Consider the following 27,868-nt stretch of genomic DNA (forward strand, 5'->3'; position numbering starts at 1 on the left):
GTGATATAGTACTGAGAATTTGGCATGTGATGTGACATTTGAAATCAGCACAGAAAAGTGGGATAATTTAATACTATTGGAGCAACTGATTTATCAGATGAAAATATATTATTAAATTGAATTGTGTCCCCTAAGAAGATAGGTTGAAGTCCTAATCTCTGGCACCAATGAATGTGATCTTATTTGGAAATAGTGTTTTTGAAGATCTAATCAATTAAGGTCAGGTCAATACTGGGTTAGTGTGACCTAATCTGATGATTAGTGTCTTTACAGAGAGAGATTTGGACACAGAGACACACAGGGAAGAATGCCACGTGACAAGAGAGATTGGAATGATGCAGCTGCTGTCAAGGAAGACAAAAATAGCACCTCATTTTAATTTGAACCTTTAAGTGGGAAGAAAAAGTTTTCCATAATCGTTAATCTACTCATGTAAATTATATTTTAAAAAAATTTTAGTTAATTAATTTGAATCTTAAAATTCCTATCCTTAGTATTCCCAAGAGTTCCTTGTGTAATATAGATAGATATCAACTAATTCTTGGTTTGCCCCTCACTGGGAATTCTCTCTTCACATCTGATGCTTCTGAGGGCTCCCTACCCATTCCCATGGCTTTGACCACCATCTTTATGGTTCTTCAGTCCACATGCTCTAGAAATCAATCTGCTCCCATGCCACCCCACCCCCAAACAGCTTGGAACAGTGTTCTGCACACTGGGTGATAAATATAGGCATAAAAGAACCGTTTTTTAAGGATTAGACTACTTTTAGAACTATTTTAAAGATTAGTTATAAACAATTAGAAAATAATTCTATAGCATTAATTCATAAAAATAAGCAAATGGATAAAAAATATTCTAGTTAATTGCCAAAGTGCTCGAATAAATGAATACAAAAATGAATTTAAAAAATTCTTTATTTAAAAATCTCTAAATGCAGCATTCTATAAAAATTGTTTCTATTTACATACTCTTTACTAATCCTATTGGTATGAATTCAATTTTAAATGCAATTTTGAAAAGCTTCCAGGATTTCTTCTGAAAGTAAACATTTAAAAATATTTTTTACAGAAACTTCAAAAAAAAAAGGACCCTGGGAAATCACTTACTGTCGCAGGAAGCAGGGTTAATAGAGAGTATTGACTGTTTCTCAGAGCCTATGTAAATGGAAAAGTTCACGTGCAACAACTGTGTCCCCTAAGAAGGGAGACACAGTTTGTTTTTTCAATCTTTGCAGTTTTCAGACCAAATGTGACAGTGCCAGACTCTTTACACTGTTACCTAAACCAAGGTATTCCATTTGGTTAATATAAAAAAAAGACACCATTTCTGAAATCATGATCTTTTCATGAAATCAAAGCAGAAAAACTGTTCAGGATAAGCAGATCCTTCAAGTTGGCACATTATGAAAACTCTTCAGAATCTGCTGTGACTCTATAACCAATCAGGGACTCTTTAACACCTTCATCCACAGGCAGATCCACTAGCACATGGGGCTTATCGTAACCAAACGAGGTAGTAGTGTTTCTCAGAGTTATGGGCTCTGGTTCTCCCGTCTTCATTCCAGTTTTGTTACTTGGAGGAGATTCTGAGTCAGATAAGAAGATGCCTGATTCCACAAGGCCACTATCAGAACCATTTCTGGAGTGATAACAGTTTAAAGCAACGATGCAGGGTTCAGACTGGTTACTGCCTGAATGGACAGAATCCCCTCTCCTTACCGGGGTCAAAGGGCTACCAGGGGCCATGTCAGGAGTATTTTCTTCAGTGGTCCCTACTTGTGTTCCACTAGAAAGATCTCCATGTTCTACTTTTCCTGGATGGTCCTCAGTCTCCATACTGGAAATTATTGCTGAAGACAACTGCTCTTCCCAGATCACTTTCTCATTTTCAGGGACAATTGGTTCATAGATGATGGGTGATATATATTTTGATTCAGCTTTTGCCTCTGAAGAGGCATTTTTTACCACAGATACCTAAGGGAAGAAAAATCAATGAATAAAAGTAACATATTATTAAACTTAAAGAGCTACCTCAAAAAAATGGTCTAAGGCTAATGGATAATTAAATATACCATATTTAGAACAGTATAATAAAAGCTAGTGGTAGCACTGCCTTTATTTTTAATGAAAATATACTATATTAAGATTAGAAACAATTTTTAAAAGTTAATATCTCACCAATATATACTATATTTTATGCATTACGTTTCATACATATGAATGTTAAATTTGTAATGGGAGTCCAGCTACTTTATAAAATGTTTTTACCATTTTCCTTCATAATTATAATTTTCATTGACTCATATAAGTTCTTTATATGCCAATGATTAAATAATTTCTCTAATAGATGTTAGCAGTGTTAACAATTTTTACTATTGATAGAATATGTTTAAATAAATATTCTTACCTGTCTTTTTACTTTAGGAATAAAAAAATGGAATGACTAAGTTCAAGGGAGGGGCATGTTTATGGAACTATGACACTTCGTACTCATTGTACGCTTATCTTCCCACCAGGGCTATATGACCAGTTTTACTACAGCTACTCCCAGATATTCAAGTTTATTTTTTCTTCTCTGGTGGGTATAAAATGGCATACTGTGAGATTGCTTTGTGCTTAATTAATAGTAAGGATGAGTGCTATAATATGTGAATTGTCTACTATTTGTTCATAGTTCTTATCCACTTTACTTAAATGTAATGTATTCATAACAAATTTAAATAGGCCCCTTGCATATCACAGATGTTATTCCTATCATATGTGATTCAAAAAGCTGTAGTTATTACCCTTTAAATGTTTTTATCATCATACAAAGAATCTTAAATGTTAGACATTAAAATGTCAAACTTCTAGTTTAGTCTCACTTTTGGCCATCTTTCCTTCTGCACTCCAACCACAGTGAAGTGTTTCTGTATTTTCCTATTTTCAAAAGCCATGGTTTCTCTTGATGCTGGACCTTAGCACATATGGTCCCTTAGTACTTGGAAAAACTCAAATCTGTCCCTCAGGACTGCTCAGGCTTCACTGCCTCTAAACAAAGTCCTCTTTGGCACGTATATAAACCTCTACTTTTAAACCTGTCACACAGTACACCCACTGAATACCTATCTTTTTCTCCCATTAGACTTTAAGCTCCTTAACAGATTTGTCTAACTGTACTTTTGCCACATGCATAAAAAAGGCACCTGGTGTGTAGTGAAAAATATGTCATTTTGGATGTGTGGTAGATCTGAGTGATTTATGGTAGGTGACATGCTGCTGAACATCATTCTACTTTTTAAAAAGTTTCAAATATAAAAAGGTTCAAATCAGCACTTAGTGTATATAATTAAAGAAGTATATTTAAATAGATTACCAAGGACTTGGGTAACATGATGCTTTCTCTCTTAAATGGATTTATCTTCTTAAAGTTCCAACATACAACTACCAGGATAAGTACTAGAAAGAGTAGGAGAGCAGCAACAACTGGAATCCAAACAGAATCTGAAAGAAAGAAAAATCACAAATTAGAACTAAGGATGGAACACTGGTATAATCAAATAGTTATAAAGTCTTTGAACTATTCTTTTTTTAAATATGTTTTTATTGATTTGAGAGAGAGAGGAAGAGTGAGAGAAACATCTATGTGAAAAAGAAGCAAAGATCGACTGCCTTTTGCAAGCTCCCTATGGGGATTGAGTCCATAACCCCGGGCATGGGCCCTGACCAGGAATTGAACCAGCAACTTCTAGGGCAGCAGTTCTCAACCTGGGGGTAGAACGACCCTTTCACAGAGGTCACCTAAGACCATCAGAAAACACATATATAATTACATATTGTTTTTGTGATTAATCACTATGCTTTAATTATGCTCAATTTGTAACAATGAAATTGGGGGTCACCACAACATGAAGAACTGTATTAAAGGGTCATGGCATTAGGAAGGTTGAGAACCATTGCTCTAGGGCCATGAGACAATACCCAAATAACTGACCTACACTGGCTAGGACTGAACTATTATTCATATAGATTACATCAGGTAATACGATCAGGGTGTTAAGAAACACTGCCACCAAAGTCAGGAGAGATGAGTAAAAAATTATGTCCTTGTCCTAGATAGCAACATACTCTTCCCAGCTCTATAATTCTTAACTTTCTGTGACTATCCTGTCATGACATAATGTGGCTAAAATAGCTTTTCCCTAACCATTTCCTTACAGCACCAAATATAAGAGGTATATAGAGCTATGCTTTTCTCTCAATTAAAGAGGCAAAAGAAGAATTTTAAAAATGTTTAAATAATACAGTCCCACTCCATAGAATTTTGTTACATTTTGTATTTATTTCAAGATTGCAAATACTTATAAAGATACATAGACACGCGCACGTGCATATGTGCGCACGCACACACACACAAACACACAAAGCTGCAAAGGAATAAAGTCTCCTTGACTTTTGTTTCAGAACACATACATCTATCATCACTGGTGTGATTTTTCTCTTATGCTGCTTTTTATTTTCACAGCACAATCTTCAGTACTTTTCCCCACAGTCCTCTGTTCCTAATTAACAGTACTTTACATATCTTGGTGGAATTTGGCTTCTTTCAAGGGCATTTCATTACCTTTAATTTTTATTCCAAAGTTACTTCTTTGGAATAGTAATTCTGGAAGTTACTACAAAATGAATGCTTGTGTCATACCTGTTACATTGTGTCGAGCCAGCTCAGCCAAGGGTTCACAAGCCTGAGTGAGGGCAGCGAATGGATGAAGAAAAGACATACAAAGAGAATAAGCTGGGTCTAGGTGATCTTCCTGTGCCTGGCTGAGGCCACAGAGAGAGAGATCCAGAGGCAAGCTGAGCCTTTATTTTATAGCCAGAAGTAAACAAGGTAGTGGTCACCATAGTTACAATGTTCTTGTGAGTTTCACTTGTTTTGGCAGCACTTGCTACATCTCCTCAGCCCATTAGCTTACCCAGATAAGATCTAGGGAGCATCATAAGGTCAAGCCTAATTATGCTAAGAGGACTGTGCCCTCTAAGCTAGTACTTGTTTGTGGCTTTGCCAAAGGTCAGTCTGAGGCTTAACTCTATAGCCCTGCCTTACATCTCGCCCTTTTTTAAAATTTTTAAGCTACTATAATGAAAGTAAAACTTAAGCATCAAGAACAAAACTCTGGCTATTAAAACAATAAAAAAACAATGCCAATGCAAAACCCAAACTGCATGTTAACATTTAAAAACTTAAACATAAAGCTCTGGCTATTAACAAAACAATGCCAATGTGTTAACATTTTTAAAACTAGTAAGAATAACAAAACAATACCAATGCAAAACAGCAATAAGTGAGAAATCAAACTACAGTAGCATTTTTCTACTAAATGAAAGTTTCTTTTGCTGATTTACTCAAGAGCCTTGGACTTGGCTGCTCAAGACTTTGCAGAAGACTGGCAGCTAACCAATGCTAGCATAGCCAGAAACATGATTGAGGGAGTAGCTTCCACTTCTTGTTTTTTCTACCATCTACTGGGCCTCAGTTGTTAACTTTTTCAGCTGACCCCATGTTGGCACTTCAGTCCCTTGCGTAGCCTTCGTCATCTTCCTTTTCCATATTGCTGTTATCGGGGCAACTCTCAGTCTTTTGAGCGAAGGGACAAGGAGCTTCTCTGGGTCCATTGTGGTGACACACATAATGCTCTGGCACCAAAATTGGCTGCACTGCTCCTTCTTCCTTTTTGTTTTCTGCATGTGCTTCACTGGAGCATCCTTTCACCTGACAACTGTAGTTCCTCTGAACTCAGGCCCCGTGTTGGACGCCACATGTGCTGAACCAGCTCAGCTAAGGGTTCACAAGCCTGAGTGAGGGTGGCGAATGGATGAAGAAAAGACATACAAAAAGAATAAGCTGGGTCTAGGTGGACCTTTCTGTGCCTGGCTGAGGCCATAGAGAGAGATCCAGAGGCAAGCCGAGCCTTTATTTTATAGCCAGAGGTAAACAAGGTAGTGGTCACCATAGTTATAATATTCTTGTGAGTTTCACTTGTTTTGGCAGCACTTGCTACATTTCCCTCAGCCCATTAGCTACCCAGATTAAGATCTAGGGAGCATCATAAGGTCAAGCCTAATTATGCCAAGAGGCCTGTGCCCTCTAAGCTGGGACTTGTTTGTGGCTTTGCCAACAGGTCAGTCCAAGGCTTAACCCTATAGCAGAGCCCTACATTACAGGATGTGAAAACAGATTATTACAATAGTAAAAGGTAAAATGAACCACATAATGGAACCAGCACTGGGCTCAGAAGCACTGGACAGGCAAGCAGGGAAGCTGCTATGAGCCACAGTGGTGGCACAGTGTGGCCACAATATCAGCACAGTTTATAATTTAGGCATCTTTTTTGTGTTTGTTTTTTTAAGTAAATCTAGGTTATTTGCATTCTTTTCTCTTTTTATTTTCCTCATTGGTCCAGAAAAGATGATAAAATAAAAATAATTATTTTAAAATGTTAATAATCCATTAAGGCAATCTACATTTATTTTTTAATATTAATTTCCAGTACTTGTGCAGTTCACGTCACAAAATTTTAATCAATTAACATTTCTGCTATTCAGTTTTTAAACTTACTGTCCTCATAAAAAACATACATGAATACATATCTTGAAAATATATCATCTTGCTGTATTGAATAAACTGATTTATATTATTATGCATAATCCTGAAATGCAGATATTTATAAACAGTTTTATGTGTTTTTATATTTTTCTTTCTGCACGAAAAGGTTTTCATATGGCCTCCCAACCTGATTGTTTCGTATCTTCTAAGGCCTGAGATGTGGCCTTATTTGTGATTTGAACTTCCCTGAGGAATGGAACTATTTTTAAAAGAGCAGTGATTACTGAAATTGCCAATGTCCTTTTTTCACATTACCCTGTTATCACTCTTTATATTTAGGAAAAAAATGGTAAGAACTTACCTTTTATGCTCTTACTGTCAGAAATGGTAATACAAAGTTCTTTGGACATTTCAGTTTTAAAGGATCTTAAATTTGAGATTCCTTCTGCTGAAATACAGTACTCAGAATTCAGTGAGGACACTGGAATACTAAAGTTGCACTGAGTCTCGTCACAATCATCTTCATTCTCTCCGAAAATTCTATCTATGATCTATATGAGAAAACAAAACACAATGAAAATTCATGGCTCCTTTTAATCTGCCAAACAACAACAACAACAAAAACAATCACCATATTTACACTGGCCATACACCTAGAGAAAGCATATATGTGATGAATGTTGTACATGTCTGAAAAGACTGTTCATATCAAGTAATAAGTCAGTTTGTTACTTCAACAGAGCATGATGTAGCCATCAAAATTTTCTTTATAGGGATTAGGAATTTAAAACCACAAATAGCAGGAATGTTTTATTAGTCCTATTTCTGTAATGCTAGAAACTTAGCTGGTGAGAGATAAAAGCATTTTCTAGGAGAATAATAGCAATATTATACAAAGGCTGTAGAATCTCTTGGTAGTAATATGTAGAAGGGACTGAAGCAATCTCTGGAAATTTATAATTCACTCCACCAGTCGAAGTGCGTGGATCACTGTGCTAAGGCCTGAAAACTCAAGGGCAGGAGAGTGGTGCTGACCTCAAAGAACTTACTGTAGGGAGTAGAAGAGAGGTAAGAATTAAATGTAAGAAATGTAATGAGTATTGCAAGAGGACATGTATAAGGAACTAGGAATAACTAGACCATAAAAGAGGAAATAGTCTACTGTATCAGAAAATAATTCAAAGGCGAGATGATATGCCAGTTGAATACTGAAGAATGAGCAGAAATTTGCCAAAGGAGAAAGATGAAGAACATTCTATGAAAGAGCATATTACTTACAGGAATTAAGAACAGCAAGCAGTTCACCAAAGCATGAATGAAAATAAGGTTGGAAGGAATCGGGAGACTGGGTGCTGGAAAGGATATAAGAGGCCAATTCTCGAAGGCCTTGTAGGCCATGCAGGAAAGAGAATTTAGATATTATTTTGTAGCTGATGGGGATTTGTTAAAGAGTTTTAAGCAGTGAAGTAATATGGTTCTAGAAACAACTCTGCTAGCAACCGAAATGATGTCTTAAAATCTAAACCACATGTCACTCTTCTGTTTAAATTTTTCCAGGTGTGCAATATCTCACTTAGAAAAAAAAATCAAATTCCTCTTCTGCCCTAAGAGATGTGGCCCCAGGGACCTCTCTAACTTCATCTGTTTCCATATTCTGCGGCCTTGCTGCTCTCTTCATGTGCCTGGTGTCCTTTGGCCACACTCTGCCTGAAACACTCCCCTATCATGATCCATGGAGCTCACTCCTCCTCCTCCAGCCCTGGCTGTAGTAACATCTCGTCCAGCAGGAGAGGTCTGCTCTGACCACCCTCCTGAAAGTCACTACCACCCGTACCCCACTGCCCAACCCTCTTCCCTGCTTTTTCTCCATAGTACTTATCACTTGAGTTTTGTTTGTACTGTTCATTGCTTTCTCCTAGTGCCTAAAAGGCACAGAGCACATGCTTGACAAATATCTATATACTAGAGGCTCAGTGCACAAAAATTCGTGGGAGAGAGTCCCTCAGCCTGGCTTGCCCCCTCTCACAGTCCAGGAGCTCTCAGAGGATGTCCTACTGACTCCTGGGGAGCGGGCCTAGGCTCAATCTGTCCTCCCTCTGCGGGAGGCAGCGGCTAATCAGGGGAAGGTACTCCCCCATCACCCTGCAGCTGCTGCCACTGCTGGCTACCTTGGCTGCGAGGCCTGAGCCCTGGGCTGTGCAGCCGCCGGGGCTCATGGCTGCTTGAGCCCCGGGCCTCACAGCCGCTAAGCCTCATGGGTCACTGAGGACCCCCAACCCGTACAGTGGGCCCCCATCAGAGCAGGCCAGCTGACCCCTACCCGTGTACCAGGCCTCTACCCTATACAATAAAATGGTAATATACAAATTGACCCTAAAGGCGGACGACCAGAATGAGCGCTGGACCAGTCACTTTGAGGTGCATTGACCACCTCTCAGTTTCTTCCTCGGCTGGCAAGCTCCAATTGCCTGATGGAGAACAGGGAATTGGGGGTGGGTGGCGGGGGATGTGGGCGGCGCCATGCCAAGGCCACCACCACCGCCCCCCCCCCCCCGCCCCCCACCAGTCGCCCCACACACAGAGGGCAACCCGTGACAGGGGTGGGGCCGTCGAGTCCCTTCCTCCAACCAGCAGGCACTGAACACCCGATGGCAAAATGGGAATAGGGGGTGGGTGGCGGTGGGGGGCGGGGCCGGCTGTGGGCAGCCAGGGAAGATGGCCCTTATCGCAGGCCAGGCCTAGGGACCATACCTGGCACAAATTTCATGCAGCAGACCTCTAGTTGTTAAATAAAGGAATGGTAGCACTGTGGCAAATGGATGGAATAGAATAATTCGTGATCTGCACACCAAAGAAAAAACTTAAATGTGTTCACCTGGCCAGTGCTAGTGATTAACTATGCCACCAATTCCACTCAATAACATTTATATATGTATTTCATTTTTTTTACCCAAACCTAGGATGGTAAGTCTTGGCTGAATATTCATAAGCATTTTTTGTTGTTGTTAATCCTCATCTGAGGATATTTTTTTCTATTGATTTTTAGAGAAAGAGTGGAAGGGAGGGGGAGAGACACAGAGAGAGAAACATTGATGTGAGAGGGACACATCGATTAGTTGCCTCCCATACATTTGAAGTGTACTTAATAAAGGCCAGGGACCAAGGCTACAACCCAGATACATGCCCTTGACCAGAATCAAGCCCGAGACCATTTAGTCCATGGGCTGATGCTCTAACCCAGTGATGGTGAACCTTTTGAACTCGGCGTGTCAACATTTTGAAAAACCCTAACTTAACTCTGGTGCCGTGTCACATATAGAAATTTTTTGATATTTGCAACCATAGTAAAACAAAGACTTATATTTTTGATATTTACTTTATATATTTAAATGCCATTTAACAAAGAAAAATCAACCAAAAAAATGAGTTCGCGTGTCACCTCTAACATGCATGTCATAGGTTTGCCATCACTGCTCTAAACTCTGAGCCAAACTGGCTAGGGCAAGCGTTCTACTTTCTTACATGACACAGGAAAAAACTTGTTGGTGACAGAAAATTTTCCATTTTGAAAAAGATGAAATAGAAACACATACCAGACTTCCATTTATTCTCTCATGCACCTTGTACATGAATGTGTAACAAGTTTCGTCTCCATAAATGGCTCCTAGCACTTTTCCATTTACCGTAATTAAAGGATGAAATATATTAATAATGATTTGGTCTTCCTTGTGACTAATATGCAGATTTGGTGGTCCAACTTTCCCTGGGTGGGAGGAAGGCAAAAAAGAAGTAGAATTAGTTGGCCCTGGAACTTTATAATACACTAGAGGCCCGGTGCACGAATTCGTGCAGGGTGGGGTCCTTCTGGGTGGCCTGCAGGGACCAGGCTGAAACTCACAGTCCAATGCCACCTGCACCTCCTACCTGCTGCTCCCAATCATCCCAGCCCCATTGTGTCGGCTGCGGGCTTGTGCCCAATCAGTCCAGATCAGAAGAGGCTCATGCTGCCACAGCAGCACTCTCCAGCCATGAGTCCTGCATCTGGCACCCTCCCAAGGGGAGTGGCCTGTGGGATAGGGCTAAAACCGGCTTACATCCCCCGAGGGGTTCTGGATTGCGAGGTCGCAGGACAGGCTGAAAGACCCCACCAGTGCACGATCGAGCCTGGTAGGGACTATGGGAGGACTCCAGGGTGTGTCTGGCCCATCTCACTCAGTCCCAATCAGCTGAACCCCAACAGCAAGCTAACCTACCAGTCGGAGCATCTGCCCCCTGGTGGTCAATGCATGTCATAGCGAGTGGTTGAGCAGCCTTAGCATATCATTAGCATATTATGCTTTGATTGGTTGTTTGGTTGTTCTGCTGTTTGGTCTATTTGAATATTACCCTATTATTATATAAGATTGTATAAAATTACCAAAATCAAACAACCTACTTTTTTTGCAGAGCCATATTTAAACCATTCCAAAAAGATCTAGAAGATTTAAAGTGTACTTAATAAAGAAATGTTTATAATATATCTTCTCAGTCAAGAAGTATTCTTATCTAATCTAAACTCCTCTGTAACAGTTTAAATTCATTTCAAGTCCTAAAGAAAAATAGGTGGTCATGAATCCCGGTAAAAAAACTTTGATATAATAGAAGTTATTTTTTCCTTTACCTTTGGTTCTGTAGATTTAAAAAAACCAAAAAACAAAACACACACAACTGTTTTCACCTGGCCAGTATGGCTCAGTGGTTGAGTGTTGACCCATGAACCTGGAGGTCACTGTTCAATTCCTGGTCAGGGCACATTGCTCAGGTTTCAGGCTCAATCCCCAGTAGGGAGGTGTGCAGGAGGCAGCCAATCAATGATTCTTTCTCATCATTGATGTTTCTATCTCTCTCTCCCTGTCCCTTCCTCTCACTGAAATCAATAAAAACATATTTTTAAAAATGGTTTTCTAAAAACATGATTTAGAAAAGGTGTTCTAGTTATCTTTAAACCTTTGCAGTAACTCTTTATATTTCCACACTATGGATATCTGGCATGAAAGCTCTATAAAAGTCTGCTGAATATATTCAGTTTTTACTGTGAAAATCAGAACTAGATATTCATTCATCCCAGAAATATTTATGTGTCTTTGATGTTGGGGACTTTGTTGGTGAACCATTTAACTATTTTTCACATATTTATTATATACCTAATGTATGCCAGGCAGGTCTGTTTTTACTCACCCATGTATCCTCAGGGCCTACCACACTTTCTGGCATAAAGTATGCCTTTGATAAGTCTTTCTGGGAAAAATCTGACATACAGAGGGTATAGTTGTTGACGACAAAGGCATCATAATCTCTGGGGAATAAAACTATTTCAAGGGCAGGTAGAGAATGGGTGTGGAGAAGAACAAGTAAGCACAATCCAGAATGTAGGAACAGAAGGAGGTGGTGGTTGAGGTAATGAAGCATGAAGCTGAACAGGAAGGAAGTAAAGCTGGAAGGCAAGGCACTAAAGGACTGGAAGCCTAGGGAGCAGTCAAGTGACTAAAGATTTCTTTTAACCAGAAGTGAGGGTATAAGAGCTACAAGGGAGGACATTAGTCAGAAAAGGAACTGACATTGAAGATTCTGGAGCTTAATGTGATAGTAAAGATCAGACAAACTATGGCAACACAATGCTGGAAGCATGAAGAGCTGAAAATCATTGAGGTTAAAGAGATTACAGAATTCTGGTATTTTTTAAAGTATGAAGTTGGTATTATAATTCCCACAACCTTGAGGACTTAAGGTAGGCAAGTAAGATAAAGAAGCTGCCAAAGCCCTCAGTGAATGTAACTTATAAAGGAATGACCAAGACAGGGAGGGGCAGGGCAGTGCAGAGTCTAGTTGGACAGCACTAATCCACATATTTATTTATTAAAATATGTTTTATTGATTTTTCACAGAGAGGAAGGGAGACGGATAGAGAGTTAGAAACATCGATGAGAAAGAAACATTGATCAGTTGCCTCCTGCACAACTCCTACTGGGGATGTGCCCGCAACCAAGGCACATGCCCCCGGCCGGAATTGAACCCAGGACCCTTCAGTCCGCAGGCCGACGCTCTATCCACTGAGCCAAACCGGTTAGGGCTACTAATCCACCTTTTTAAGTAGAATAGAAATATAATAGTTTAGCCCTAACCGGTTTGGTTCAGTGAATAGAGCAGGGGTGGGCAAACTTTTTGACTCGAGGTCCACAATGGGTTCTTAAACTGGACTGGAGGGCCGGAACAAAAGCATGGATGGAGTGTTTGTGTGAACTAATATAAATTCAAAGTAAACATCATTACATAAAAGGGTACGGTCTTCTTTTTTTTTAATTTTATTCATTTCAAACGGGCGGGATCCGGCCCTCGGGCCGTAGTTTGCCCACGGCTGGAATAGAGCGTCAGCCTGCGGACTGAAGGGTCCCAGGTTCGATTCCGGTCAAGGACCTGTACCTTGGTTTCGGACACATCCCCAGTAGGGGGTGCGCAGGAGGCAGCTGATTGATGTTTCTCTCTCATCGATGTTTCTAACTCTCTATCCCTCTCCCTCCCTCTCTGTTAAAAAAAAAAAATCAATAAAATATATTAAAAAAGAAATATAATAGTTTATTAGGGGCAAAGTGATGGGCACCTCAGCCCTATTTTATGGGACTTGGGAGAAGAGGAAGACACGAATTCCCTAAATTGCTCCAAATGTTTCTTGGGCATTGTAATAGTTTTTAGCAACTGCTAATAAAAGCAAATATATATATAGAAGACACGTGTAAACACTCTCAAATTTAAAATTTAGATATGTATACGTTCTACTCACCCTGTTGGCACAAAATAAATTCTTCTGACTCTGCATAGGCTGATTCTTCTTGTCCAAGCCTCGCTTTAACTCTGGCCCAGAGAGAAACGTCTGGAAGCTTAATCATGGAAAAGATGTTACAGTGATGATGAGAGGTATTGCAGGCATCAAGCCATTCATCCTCCCTAAAATGAAGAGGAATAAAGAAACACAAAGGTAACTTTTATTAGTATATAAACCTGAACCATCTCTGGCTTTGCTTTGCTTTTCATTCACAGCATGGAGCTGGTAGAAGGAGCTAAATAAGAATACGATAGCCCTGGCCGGTGTGGCTCAGTTGGTTGGGAATTATTCTGTGCACCAAGAGGTTGCTGGTTCAATTCCCCGTCAGGGCACATGCCAGGGTTGCAGGCTCGATTCCCAATAGGAGGTGTGCAGGAGGCAGCCAACTGATGTTATGCTGTCACATCGGTGTTTCTCTCTTCTCCCTTCCTCTCTCTCTAAAAAAATCAATAAACTATTCTTTAAAAAAAAGAAAAAAGAATATGATGAAGAATCTAGACAAAGTAGGAAGGAAGCCCTTGCTCTTTGGTCAAAAGTACTCTAATTTACAATAAAGAGGCTCAATTCAAATTACAAGATCTGTACAAATCATATTCCACATGCAATTTTAAAAAATCTGCTCTTTAAACAACTCGTTTCCATTAACATAATCATTACTCACTTATAGAATCAACCCATTACAAAGACTCCTAACACTTGTAAAAAAGTTTTTTGAAATTTTTCTTTTACTGAACAATACATGTACACTATAGGAAGTAAGATGACATTATTTTTAATAGAGAACTGAAAGCTTTATTTATTTATCATGCCTTAAAATCTGGGAAGTCAGCCTGGCTGGACTGGCTCAGTTGGCTGAGTTTTGTCCTATACCAGTGACGGCAAACCTATGACACGCGTGTCATTTTTTTTTGGTTGATTTTTCTTTGTTAAATGGCATTTAAATATATAAAATAAATATCAAAAATATAAATCTTTTGTTTTACTATAGTTGCAAATATCAAAAAATTTCTATATGTGACACGGCACCAGAGTTAAGTTAGGGTTTTTCAAAATGCTGACACACTGAGCTCAAAAGGTTCACCATCACTGTCCTATACACCAAAAGGTTGCCTGTTCGATTTGAGATCAGGGCACATAACCTGGGTTCGATCCCCAGTCAGGGCACATGCAGAAGGCATCTGATCAATGTTTCTCTCTCACATTGATGTTTCTTCCCTGCCCCTTCCTCTCTCTAAGCATGTCGTCAGGTGAGGATATAAAAAATAAATTAAGCCCAGCTGGTGTGGCTCAGTGGTTGGGTGTCAACCTATGAACCAGGAGATCATGGTTTGATTCCTAGTCAGGGCGAATGCTGGGTTGTGGGTTCAACCCCCCACTGGGGGCATGCAGGAGGCAGGCGATCAATGAGTCTCTCTCATCTTTGATGTTTCTATCTCTTTCCCTCTTCCTTCCTCTCTGAAATTAATAAAAATATACTTAAGAAAAATAACAACATAAATAAGTAAAAAATTTTTGAAAAGGTAATAAGAAATCTGGGAAGTTAGTGATACTTGTCTACTTCAATTCTGACAGAAGGACTAAGAGGTAGGAAGTTTTCTGATAAGAACTAATTTGCATCGTTAGCTCTCTGGAATCTACAAGCAGTTCAGGAAGTTTTGCCACAACAGAAGGAAGGATAATGGAAGAGAACACAGTTATGAACTATGCAAGGACATGGACAAAACAGAGTAAAAAGGATAAAAGAGTAACACTCACCCATAGACTTTTACCTGTACGGTAAAAACAGGCTTCTGCGCCATGATTGGGTAATTCCAAAATAGGACAGTATCGAAGTTATAGGCCTCAATTGTAAGATTGGTTGGTATAGGCACTGTAAGAGATTTAAAAAGTAAAATGGACATGAGGAAGAAATTAATTAACATTAAAAATCTTGCCCTAACTGGTTTGACTCTGTGGATAGACGCAGCGGTGGGCAAACTACGGCCCGTGGGCCGGATCCGGCCCGTTTGAAATGAATAAAACTAAAAAAAAAAAGACCGTACCCTTTTATGTAATGATGTTTACTTTGAATTTATATTAGTTCACACAAACACTCCATCCATGCTTTTGTTCCGGCCCTCCGGTCCAATTTAAGAACCCATTGTGGCCCTCGAGTCAAAAAGTTTGCCCACCCCTGGATAGAGCGTCGGCCTGCAGAATGAAGGGTCCCGGGTTCGATTCTGGTCAAGGGCATGTACCTTGGTTGCGGGCACATCCCCAGTAGGGGGCGTGCAGGAGGCAACTGATCGATGTTTCTCTCTCATCGATGTTTCTAACTCTATCCCTCTCCCTTCCTCTCTGTAAAAAAATCAATAAAATATATATTTTTTAAATCTTATAATAAGAAGCCATGTTAACCAAATATAAAAATATATTTTAAAAAAGCATAATTCATAAGAATAAAATTATTTAAATTAGGGGATTTCTAAAAATAATTTTATTGTAAAATGTATAGGAAAGTTCTGATTCATTTTAAATTACTGAAGCAACATTGTGATATAAAGGAAACACAAATATAACAGAAGCAATAAATTCCTATGTTTTAGGAGTTTTTTAAATAAATGCACTGCCTGTTGTAATAATAATCCTCAATTCATTTAATAGTGGAATTTTCTATATACACTACAGATTGTATTCAATGTCTAGAGAAGAACTGGCTACAACAGAGATGATGAACTGATGAATTTCACTCTCAAATACCACCACCCCAGTTCTCAACTCTACACCCAGCAGTATGACACATCTTTAGTACCTTTCCTGTAGCACAAAAGCAGGTGCCATTGACCATTCCAATCTCATCAACAGTTTGCTCTCTGTAGTGTGCAAGGTTCTTTACAAAACAAACCCAATATTTCTTCTGGCCTTTGCTGTTTTAAATCATTTCATAAAACTTTTGTTGATGTGAGCCACATGACGTCACTTTAACATCTTCTCATCAGACATAACCAAAACTGCAACCTAGTTATTAAAAGTAGTCATTTCTCCCATGGTCAATATAAAAGGTGGCGTCCACCATCCCTTGGAAAATTAAACACACACCACACACACATACACCCTCCCTTCTTTCCCCTTTGTCGCCCTTCTGTCTCCCCTCCCTTCTTTCTCTTCTTATGAATAAACATGAAGGTATTAAATACAATTAGCAATATAATCCCAAATGGAAAATTCTATTAAACATGATTTACTCATACAATTAAAAAATAAATGAATGGCAATGTGGCCAAGGTTCAGTGGCTTCCTAACATAACTTATCATCTTCAAAAATTCTGAGAGCTACAAGAATACTTTTTAAAGCACCTCAGATAATAATGATGATCACTCAGGTTTATAGCAAGCAGACTACCCTAATAAAAAGAATATTCCTTGGGTTGGACATTAAGAATGCTGGGTTTGCCCGGCTGGCAGGCTCAGTGATTGATCGGTTAGATTCCTGGTCAGGGTACATGCCCGGGGTTGCGGGCTCGATCCCTAGAAGAGGGTGTCCAGAAGACAGCCAATCAGTGATTCTCTCTCATCACTGATGTTTCTCTCTCTCTTTCCCTCTCCCTTCCTCTCTGAAATCAGTAGAAATATTTCAAAAGAAATCTGGGTTCTTTCCTGCTGTACTACTACCTAGTTATTTCAGATTTCCTCATTTGTCAAGTGAGGTGTTAATTTCACACACATAGGACATTTACTTTCTGTTGAAGGAAACACCTACTCTATAGCATATAGCAGGATAGACTGAGGCTTCCTTAATAGGGTTCCTTGACTTTCTGAAATAGCTTACAATCCAGGATTGAGGCAGAAATAAAAGGTACAATCCTGGGTTCAATTCAATGTGAACATCAAATAACAATCAACATATAAACATAATTTTGCAACCAGATAAGAAAGAGAGGTACCTGATACTAAGAAAACTCATAATGAATCTGAACTTCCTTCAAAAGCCATTCTTAATTTTAGCATCTTTTGCCTCTCCAGAGGCGAAGAATTTTCAAACCATCAGGTCCTAGTTTCTTTTTGTTTAACAGTCTTTTCCTCTTGATTACTCTCTCTAGTTTTGCATTTACTAGAAGCAAGAAGAAACTACATGGCACCTTCAACACTTTGCTTGGAAACCTCCTTAGTTAGGTCATGCAGATCACTAGTCACCTTTCATAGTGTAGCCAAGCTTTAAGCTTTCTGCCACTACATATCAAGGATCTGCCTTCCTGCAGTTTCCAATAATGGCAGGTTTTTCCCTTCCTTTCAAGCCCCTGCTAAAATACTACTCCCAATGGGAATGACTTTTTAACTGTATATACTCAATTTGAAATTTCTGAGTTTGAAAAGAAAAGGCAGCCCTGACTGGTTTGGCTCAGTGGCTAGAGCGTCGGCCTGAGGACTGAAGGGTCCCAGGTTTGATTCCGGTTGGGGGCATGTGCCTTGGTTGCGGGCACATCCCTGGGGGTGGGGAGTGTGGTAGGCAGCTGATCTATGTTTCTCTCTCATCGATGTTTCGGACTCTCTATCCCTCTTCCTTCCTCTCTGTAGAAAATCAATGGAATATATTTTTAAAAAATTTTTAAAAAGGCATATAGAAGTCAATCTATATACTAGAATAGCAAATAAACTCCATTTATATTTGAGAGGTTACTGAATCATATAAAACCACAAAAAGCCCAGCTGGTGTAGCTCAGTTGTTTGAACACTGTCAAGGCTGCTGGATCAATTCCCGGTCAGGGTACATACCGGGGTTGCGGGCCTCATCCCCAGTATGGGGCCTGCAGGAGGCAGCTGATTAATGTTCCTCTCATATGGATGTTTCTACCTCTCTCTCCCTATCCCTTTTTCTCTCTCTAAAGATCAATAAAAACATTTAAAATAATAAAAACTAATTAAAAAACCCCCCACAAACATTATTTTTTTAATGTTAGTTTTTAATGTGAATCAAACTGTGTTTCCCATAATTTAAGTAAAACTTGAACATGGTTAGACTAGAACAAGGTCTTAAAATCATAGCTTTCAAAGTAATCAAAACAGGTGGCAGGAGGAAGAGGTTTCGATGGATTACAGCAGACAGAAATTACTAGTAGATTAAAGGAGAAACTGTTAAATATTTACACAAAAGGATATCACTTGTGGTTTTAATGCTACAAGAAGAGAAACCATGCGGTTATTAGATACCTGCCTTTGTCATCTGCTAAAATTACAGCAGGCATGAGTTTTCTCATTCAAACTCAGAATTTTGTAGCCTAAAGTTAAAATTGTTACATATCCTGATTGATATAATTAAGGCTTACAACAAACTTCAATTCATAATAAATTTATCTTATGTAAATAAGACATGTATATATATATATAGCAAGAGAGTATAGCATAGCATAGAGGTTAAGGAACGATCCTACCAGATCACATGAAATAAAATGATCTTACAGATTTCCCCATCTCTTCAAAATGCCCAAATAGACAGTTTCTATAACTGATGTTATTTTTGGATATGGATTCCGAGTTATTTAGTGCATATGTACACTCTACCCAGAGTAATCTAGATTATTTTACAGGAGTTCTTCCAAGAACTCCTCTAGAAACTAGCAGCTGAAGATTTTTTTTTTAATATATTTTATTGATTTTTTACAGAGAGGAAGGGAGAGAGATAGAGAGTTAGAAACATCGATGAGAGATAAACATCAACCAGCTGCCTCCTGCACATCTCCTACTGGGGATGTGCCCGCAACCCAGGTATATGCCCTTGACCGAAATCGAACCTGGGACCTTTCAGTCCGCAGGCCGACGCTCTATCCACTGAGCCAAACCGGTTTATTTTTTTTTTTATTTTTTATTTTTTTTCTCTTTTAGTCCAAACCGGTTTAGGCGTAGCTGAAGATTTAACCAAACCAAACACAGGAGAGAAGAACCAGATTTTCTTAACACTCAATTACAATTGGGGGGGGGGGGCAGGGGGGAGGGGAGAGTTCTGGTTACAGCCAAGTGTTTCCTTGTGATAAACTAGCAGAGACAGAATATGAAAAAAGAGCAAGGGAGGGAATGGAAAATACTGATGAAGATCACATCAACAAGTCATGAAGTAGTGCCACTAGATCAGGGTGGGCAACCCCTGGCACGCATGCCAAACATGGCATGCCAGTAACTTTTGTTGGCACGCGAAACCCTCTCTTATAATCTTCCATTTACAATTTTTGTGAACACTTGAATGACTTAAATGTTAAATTACAAGGAACTTGCAAGACACCTGATGTTATATTTGGTTACATAAAGGCTTTTGAAAAGAAACTGGAAGTCTTTAAGAGGGATGTGGATGGTGAGAGATTTAGATATTTCCCAAATCTCAAGAGGCACATCAAAGACCTCCCAAAAGATGACAGAACAGACTGTCAAAGCCTTCAAAAGCTGTTTTTAAACATCATCGAGTCAACTATTGAGCAGTTCTTCTCAAGATTTGCGAAATTCAGAGAACTGGAAGAGACAGCAAAATTCATGAGGTTTCCAGACAGCATGAAAATGGAGGAAATAAACTTACAAATGTTTTCATGGATAGACATGGCTGACTTTGAAATGCAGTTGACTGAATTTCAGAGTAGCTCAATTTGGAAGCAGAAATTTATTGACCTTAGAGTTGACTTGGAAAACATTGAAAAAAAAGCGATTAGAGACAGGAGTACCAGAGAGAATTGTCGAAAACGAACTATTGGGGACTTGGAATGCCATTCCAGAAATTTTTTTCTGTTTAAAAAACTTTGCAACAGCGTTACTCTCCATGTTTTCATCAACATACCCTTGTGAATCTTTGTTCTCAGTGATGAATTTTGTTAAGTCTCGTAATAGGAATAGCCTGATGGATGAAAGTAGTAGCTCGTGCATATCTCTGAAGGTCACGAAATATAAACCTGATGTAAAATCTCTGTCATCAGTGATGCAGCAGCAAAAGTCCCACTGATAATATCAAACAGAGTCATAAAGTTTTCTGTCGGACTATCAGTGTACATGTATACATTAAAAAATAAATGTATTTTTCATCATCATATACTGTGTTTTTATCGCTCGGATGAATTTTATTATTTCTTCAAGGTTCTTCACATACGTACACCTTAAGAGATATCAAGTAGGCATAACATGTTCTCAAAATATTAGGGTTGGCATGCAGAAGAATTTTGAGTCAGAGATTTTGCTGGTTTTGGCACGCACTCACAAAAAGGTTGCTCACCCTGCACTAGATGGACAATGGGGTTGTCACCAAAGACCAAAATACAGCAATACAGTGGCCAGAACAGTTCTGGGAACTGTTCATTTCTGGGGAAGGTAGGATGGAGGGGTAAGCAGAGAGCCACAGACATCTGAATTCCGCTGTATGGATGGTGACAGACAGAAGTAAGGCTAGCTGCTACCAGTGCTGCATCCCACTACTGCAAAAAGCACCTGTTGCCTCTACTCAAAGAGGAACAGCCACAGGAGTTCTTCACTAATTTTAACAACAGCGGTCGCCAACCTGTGGTCCATGAGGTCCGAAAGGTTGGCGACCGCTGGTCTAGAAGATGTGTACATCTGTGCGGAACAGAGCTCCATACTCTGTAGACACCATTCCACAACCTGCTTACCTACTTCTCTATGGGAAGGACAACTGAGCAGCAAAGAGAAGTGAAAATACAGGAGTCAATAAGTTGTTTTTGTGGATTTGAAGTCACCTGACACCACCACTCAAAAACAAATGCTCCATGTTAAAGCATCCAGACCCTTTCCTAAATGAGCAACTCTCAGACAAAAGATCTAACACCCTCTCCACACTGAAGGGGCAGGGCTATGGGTATTTTCACAATCATTTCTTCTTACACTGCAAACTGAGAAATGATGAGAAATATGATGAAAAAAGTGAAAAATATCAAATCAAGACTTTTGCACTTTTTTAAAATATACTTTTCCCCCAATTTTCCTCCTGAATGGTTTTATGATGTTGATAAAATGGCTATTATTCTTAATGCTTTTCCAACATTTTTTCTTTTTCTTTTTTCTTGTGTTTTATTGGGATATAACTGACACACAAGTTTAAAGTATACCACAGAACTTGACTTATGTTGCAAAATGATAACTACAATAAGTTTAATTAGCATTCATCATCCCAAATAGATACAAGAAGGAAAATAAAAGAGAAGCCAAATGTCTTTTTCCTTGTGATGAGAACTTCTGGGATCTGATCTCTTAGACAATTTTTTAAAAACAGGTTTGTTTGTTTGTTTTATTGATTTCAGATTGGAAGGGATAAGGAGAGAGAGAAACATCAATGATGAGAGAGAATCAGTGATTGGCTGCCTCCTGCACGCCTCCTACTGGGATCGAGCCTGAAACCCAGGCATATGTCCTGACCAAGAATTAACTGCCATCTCCTGGTTCATGGGTTGATGCTCTACCACTGAGCCACACTGGCTGGACTTAGCAATTTTAGAATATACCATATAGCAGTGTTAGCTATAGTCATCATGTTGTACATTACATCTCTATATTATTTTCTTGTATCTGTAGAAGTCTCAGAACTAAGCATTCGAGTGAGGACACCTAAAATACTTAAAGTCTATTTTACCTTTTATGTAATAGTTCCTCAGCTGGGTCAAGACCCCTCGTATCCCTGCAGTCTTCTCTTGGGAACTATTCCTGTCTGTCTTGGGAACTATTCTGGTTTTATCACTCACTTTGTCTCTTAAAACATGGAGCCCAGAAGTGATGTAATAGATGTGAATGAAATACTTTCTTCTCTTTTTTAAAGAAATGAACATATGGAATAGTGGCATATACTAAACTTGCAATTAACTAAAATCCCCCAAATCTTTCTCTCAAACCACCACCACATGAGGAGGGCCCATCCACTTTTCTGACCTGAAACACAGGATTTTATTCTTGCCCATTTACCCAATTTCATCTAATGCCAATGAATTCCAACTAGAAGAGACTCCTTAGTCACTGACTGTAGTCATTTCTCAAGATTAATTCCCCTCTAGACTAAGTCATTCTAAGTTCAAAAATAAGTTAGGAACTGGAAAATAAAAAAAGGCCATTTCAGTCTACGGAAGGAAAAAAAGTAGAAGAGCAAGTTAGCTGCTGAGCCTATTTTAAGTTTCTTCAATTCTGCATGAGTTTTATTTTTTTTAAGGCAACACAATTTCTCATATATAACTAAAAATTTTACTATTTTTAAATATATTTGTTGCCAGGATGGTGTGGCTCAATGGTTGAGTGTCGACCAATGAACCATAGGTCACCAGTTCAATTCCTGGTCAGGGCACATGCCCAGTTTTTGGGTTCGATCCCCAGTATGGGGCGTGCAGGAGGCAGCCAATCAATGTTGATGTTTCTCTCTCATGGATGTTTCTATCTCTCTATCCCTCTCACCTCCTTTTTCTCTCAAAAAAATCAATAAGGTGATATATATATATATTTGTTATAATGATGATGCACATTATTGAATGACAGTCATTAATATATACCAAACATTTTCTACAGGACAAGGAACATGCTCAACTTTTTTATGCATTATCTCAGTTAAGCACAACCATCCTATGAGGGAAGTAATAATATTATACATATTTTTACCAATGACAAAACAAAGGTTTAGAGAAATTATCTAAAGACTTGACAATATATGAAGTTTTGTTGATTTTAAGAAAAGATGTTTAAGTGTCATTTTTGTGATATAGTTTAATAAAATAAGGGGGAAATAACCTCCATATATAAATAGGAATTGGAAATGGTTATTTTCTGATGATTTCACAAGCACCTGCTTCAAGTAATTTTGCCCAATTTATTATACTATCACAATTATACTAGCCACTGTTAAGTAATGGCTACTGCAAAATCTGAACAATGTATTAAGGTAAATCATTTCTGTTACATGGACACACATGTATTTGGGACACCATGTATTCGGGTTACTATGCATTAGGATAATCTAAAATAAAGACACTCCCTTAATAAGAATATTGCAAGTAAACTGATTCCTTCCTGTCAGAAATTCACTTAATTCTGGTTCAACTCTCATTCTGATTCATTAAAATGGAACCATTAATTATTGATCGAGTTCATCAAGCAACTGCAATTTTGCTGTGTGCAGCCAAACTTTATAAGATAGCTCTTTAAATGGGTTATTTTTCTCTTCAATTCTGTACATATTCTTTTATGTAGAACTGAAATGTGGAACTTGCAACATCCATATAAATCATGAATCAGAATAAAATGAAAAAGAAAATTATTATTAACACTTGTCCAATAAGTATAATTAAAATGCATGATCTTAAATATCTGGAATCTCTGAAATAAATAAAAACAGAATCCAAAGAAAATAATGAAAAATTTAAACACACCCAGAGCATTATCCTAAAGTCAGACTGAGTAGAAGCATGGCTGAAAAAGTGGAGGTCAATTAAAAAGCTCCACATCTATGCTAAAGTACAGTGTGTTCTTCAGATAACATCCAGAGTGGAAGATCAAACCAGAAGGAGGTAGCCACTAGCAGGCACTGATTCACTTAAAAATATATATTACTTTTATATGTAAAAGTGTCTGAAAAGTGAAACACTACTAATTATTAGATGACACACACAGGTTATTTTTGCCTATAAATTCACTTGAGAAATATTAACAAAAGCCCATAGCTATAATATATTCGCAACCACTTGGATTTTTCTAATCCCTTGCCTGTTTCCCTGTCCCTACCAGGTCCCCTCATCTAATATAAATTTCCTAATACACAGTCAAAGCCACCACTAATAAGAATTAACACACTGAGTGTGTATTAAGTGCCAGACACTAGAGAGTCAGAGAAGCTAACCAAGAGCCAGAGCAGGTTGTCTTTGTGGGTTTTCCTCCTACACTCTTAGAGATTGCATTTTAAACTAATCTTAAAAGCATAGGGAACACAACAAAATCTAGAGAAATGCATTGAAAAAACTGGACAACTAACTGTATTTAAAATGCACTGAAAATAGGGGGTATCACCGACACTTATGTTTACAAAATGCTGGTATACAGAAGGCCACAGCAGATCTTTCTATAGGGGACGGGCAGGCAATTCTACTCCCAAGGCCTCCCAAGGATGTGCAAATTCTGCAGTCACAAGAGAATCCATGTTCAGGAGGGCCCTGTACTCAGAAGGTAGAGTCTTGGCACTTGTTTGAATCCTTTGCTTGAGCCAGGAACCTGCCACATCTCTTCTTCTCTTCCACATCCAGTCAGTCACAGGTCCTGCTGACTCTGCCTTCTAAATATTTGTCCAACTGTGTCCTCCCTTCTCCATTTCAACTGCCACTTTTTGTCAACTCCTCCCAGACTTAACCAGCAACCTAACTGGCCTCCCTCCTTTAATTCTACCCCCAAACTAGTTTATAAAATGAATAATTTTTCTAAATGGCATATGTAATCCAGCATAAAATCATTTCTCCTCTTAAAATAATCTAATGGCTGCCTGGCCGGTGTTACTCAATGGTTGAGCATCGACCCATGCACCAAGAGGTCACAGGTTCAAACCCTGGTCAGGGCACATGCAGGGTTTCGAGCTTGATCCCTGGTATGAGGCATGCAGGAGGCAGCTGATCAGTGTTGATGTTTCTCTCTCATCAATGTTTCTATCTCTCTCTCCTTCTCCCTTCCTCTCTCTCTAAAATCAATAAAAACATATTTTTAAAAAATCAGTGGCTGCCCACTGACTTGAGCAAGATATAGTGAGATTATTTTTCTCTTTAATTCTTTAAAAATTTATATGGATGTTTCTTAGTTCAGCATCTGTACTTCTTTCAGGAACATTATTTCTCTTCTGGGAACTCCCCTACTGCCATCCCCTGAAATGATATACTTACCATGTGAGCTGGCACCTGACCCACGCTGGGTGAGTCAAAGCCTTCCCTTGATATTTTGTTAGGTTGGAGGAAGCTGCAAACTGTCAAAACCCAAAAGCTGTCAACATCCATGATTCCTGCCAACTAGGGAAAGTGCTCAACGCTAAGAGAGTATTAAGAAATGAAGAGCCTTGGCAGTTTGACTTTCTGGCCCAGCTCTCTGAGGCCCACCTTTCTATTTAACTCTTGCTTAGACTCTTGAGGAGCTGATCAACTCCTCTTTTTGCCCAAGTCAGGCGAAGCTGTGTTTCTATCCTTTGCTGTTACACACGACCATCTCAAGGCACTTTATTAATTAGTTCCTACTTCTCCACTCATCCTATCTCTCCTTGTACCTCACACACATATTTTAAAATAAAATGCGTAATAGTCCACTAATTCAACATGCTATTTCATGCGTCTTCCTCTGCACACACAATTGTCTCTGCATCTCCAGTTCCAATTCTGGAGTCATCTTCTCATCTTTCCTAACTCTCTGGTCAGAGCCAAGTAACCACATGTTGCTTTCCAGCAGCCTGTGCAGTAAGTTCACGCTCTTACCATAATGTACTACAGCTTCCCTTGTGTCTGACTAACTTGCTCTAGTAATGACAGTTTGCAGAGTATATGTGGAATCTAATGAACAAAATAAACTAACAAAGCTGTCAGAGAGGAAGGGGGTTGGGGGCCTGGGTGAAGATGGTGAAGGGATTAAGCAAAAGCAGCAACAACAACAAACACACCACACACACAGACAACAGTATGATGATCACCAGAGAGAAACGGGGGAGGGGGAAGGTAGAAGAGGATGAATGGGGGATCAATGGTGATGGAAGGAGACATGACTTGGGGGGATGAACACACAATATAATATGCAGATGATGTTTTGTAGAACTGTACACCTGAAACCTATATAATTTCATTAACCTTTGTCAGCCCAATAAATCAAATAAATTAAAAAAAAATAACTTGGGCCCTGACCGGTTTGGCTCAGTGGATAGAGCATCGGCCTGCGGACTCAAGGGTCCCAGGTTCGATTCCACTCAAGGGCATGTACCTTGGTTGCGGGCACATTCCCAGTAGGGGGTGTGCAGGAGGCAGCTGATGTTTCTCTCTCATCGATGTTTCTAACTATCCCTCTCCCTTCCTCTCTGTAAAAAATCAATAAAATATATATTTTTTAAAAAGAACTTGGGAGTCTGGAGCCCACCTGCCAGGCTCCCCATGAGTTTCAGCAGCCTCTCTACCAGTTGGGCAGACCTCTCTGTGCCTCATTTTTCATCCATAAATGGAGACACCTACAGCGCCGACTCTATAGGGTTGCTGTGACATCAAAATGTGATGAGAATTTAACAACAGTGTCTAGCGCTTGATAACTGTCAGCTGTATAATCATGATCCGTGAAAACAAAAACGAAGTAAACTCCCATTTTTTTTTTTGCATTCCCAACACCTGGTACAATGTCGGTCCCAGAGCATACGACCCAGTATTTGCTTGACTTTTATAGAACAAGCCAAGGAGAGCTGGACAGGAACGCAGCACTCCTCCCAGGAGCTCATGGCGTAAGTCACAGCACAGAGCATCGGACCACGCGTTCGCCAGGCTGACCGGGCCGGGCCGCCCTGGCCCCTTGCAGGCCGCGCTGGCCGTGGGCAGGAAGGAGGCACCCTGACTAACGGGGTTTCCGGTCACTGCAGTTTACCCGCCTTGCAGACGAGGGCTAAGCCTACTAGGAAATGACCGCATCGGAGTTCCGAGTGGCCATTACCCCGAGCTCTGGAAACGGCGCCTTCTCTGCACGTTTCCCGGGAAATCTCCACCAGCGGGCGGAAGCCGGACGCTCCCAGGGCGCCAGCGCCCACCGCCGGCCAATCTGGCAGGACACGCACGGCCCCTCCCGGACGGGGACGCGAGATGGCCAACCGCTGCTCAGTTCTCCGCGGGCCCACGAACAACTTCGCGCCCACCCTGAGGATGCGGGGCCCACCCCGCGGGGATCGCCGTAAGCCAGGAGCTGTGGCCAGTGTCCAGGTGCCGGCCAGGACACTCACTTATTTAAACATGAATGAGAAGAACTGAGGGACTGGGAGGCGCGCCGTGTTCTGTGGCAGCAGCGGAGGTGGCAAGAGAAAGGGAACTGAAATGTGCAAACCGCAGAAACCCGAGCCGCCTTCCCCAACGGCCGCCCCCGCAGCGCCTGACGCCCCAGAGCGTCCGAGAACCGACCGCCCCGGGCGGCTGCGGCGCGGCCCCTCCCGCGGGCTTCCCGGCCGCGGCGGCCTCCTCCCTTCCTTCCCTTCCCTCCCGTCTCCACCCGGCCGCGGCCGACTGTACCCGAGGATGGCTTCGGATCCGCCGCGCTCCTCTCAGCCCAGCTCGCGGCCTGCGTGAGGAGGACGAGGAGAAGGAGGCGAGCCATGCTGCTGCGGACGGACGGGGTGCGGCCCCGAGCGGCTGCGGGCGGCTGCGGGCGTCTCCCGCCGGCCCCGCGGCCCGGGCCTCCTCTTACTTCCGCCACCGCGGACCGAGCTCTAGGAGGCAGGGA

General features: G+C 40.3%; 1 protein-coding gene and 1 long non-coding RNA gene across 2 annotated transcripts in view; one reads left to right on the top strand and one right to left on the bottom strand.

Moving 5' to 3' along the window:
- The window catches only part of LOC139012202 (uncharacterized), a 76,362-nt gene extending 73,782 nt beyond the window's left edge, over positions 1-2,580 (top strand). The window contains exon 3 of the long non-coding RNA XR_011471833.1: positions 2,519-2,580. This is a non-coding gene — a long non-coding RNA (uncharacterized lncRNA). The remainder of the gene's footprint in view (positions 1-2,518) is intronic.
- IFNGR1 (interferon gamma receptor 1) lies at positions 900-27,838 on the bottom strand. The gene is made up of 7 exons (XM_070417764.1): positions 27,658-27,838; positions 15,203-15,317; positions 13,406-13,569; positions 10,182-10,351; positions 6,950-7,139; positions 3,358-3,485; positions 900-1,976 (listed from the first exon to the last, which is right to left on the bottom strand). The coding sequence occupies exons 1-7, from the start codon at positions 27,740-27,742 to the stop codon at positions 1,404-1,406; spliced, it is 1,425 nt and encodes a 474-aa protein (XP_070273865.1). The 5' UTR covers positions 27,743-27,838; the 3' UTR covers positions 900-1,403.
- Positions 27,839-27,868: the final 30 nt, after the last annotated feature.

This window comes from Myotis yumanensis, unplaced genomic scaffold (assembly GCF_028538775.1).
Source record: "Myotis yumanensis isolate MYYU_CA2020_CCGP unplaced genomic scaffold, mMyoYum1.0.hap1 SCAF_6, whole genome shotgun sequence".
In the NCBI taxonomy this organism is placed as follows: Eukaryota; Metazoa; Chordata; class Mammalia; order Chiroptera; family Vespertilionidae; genus Myotis; species Myotis yumanensis.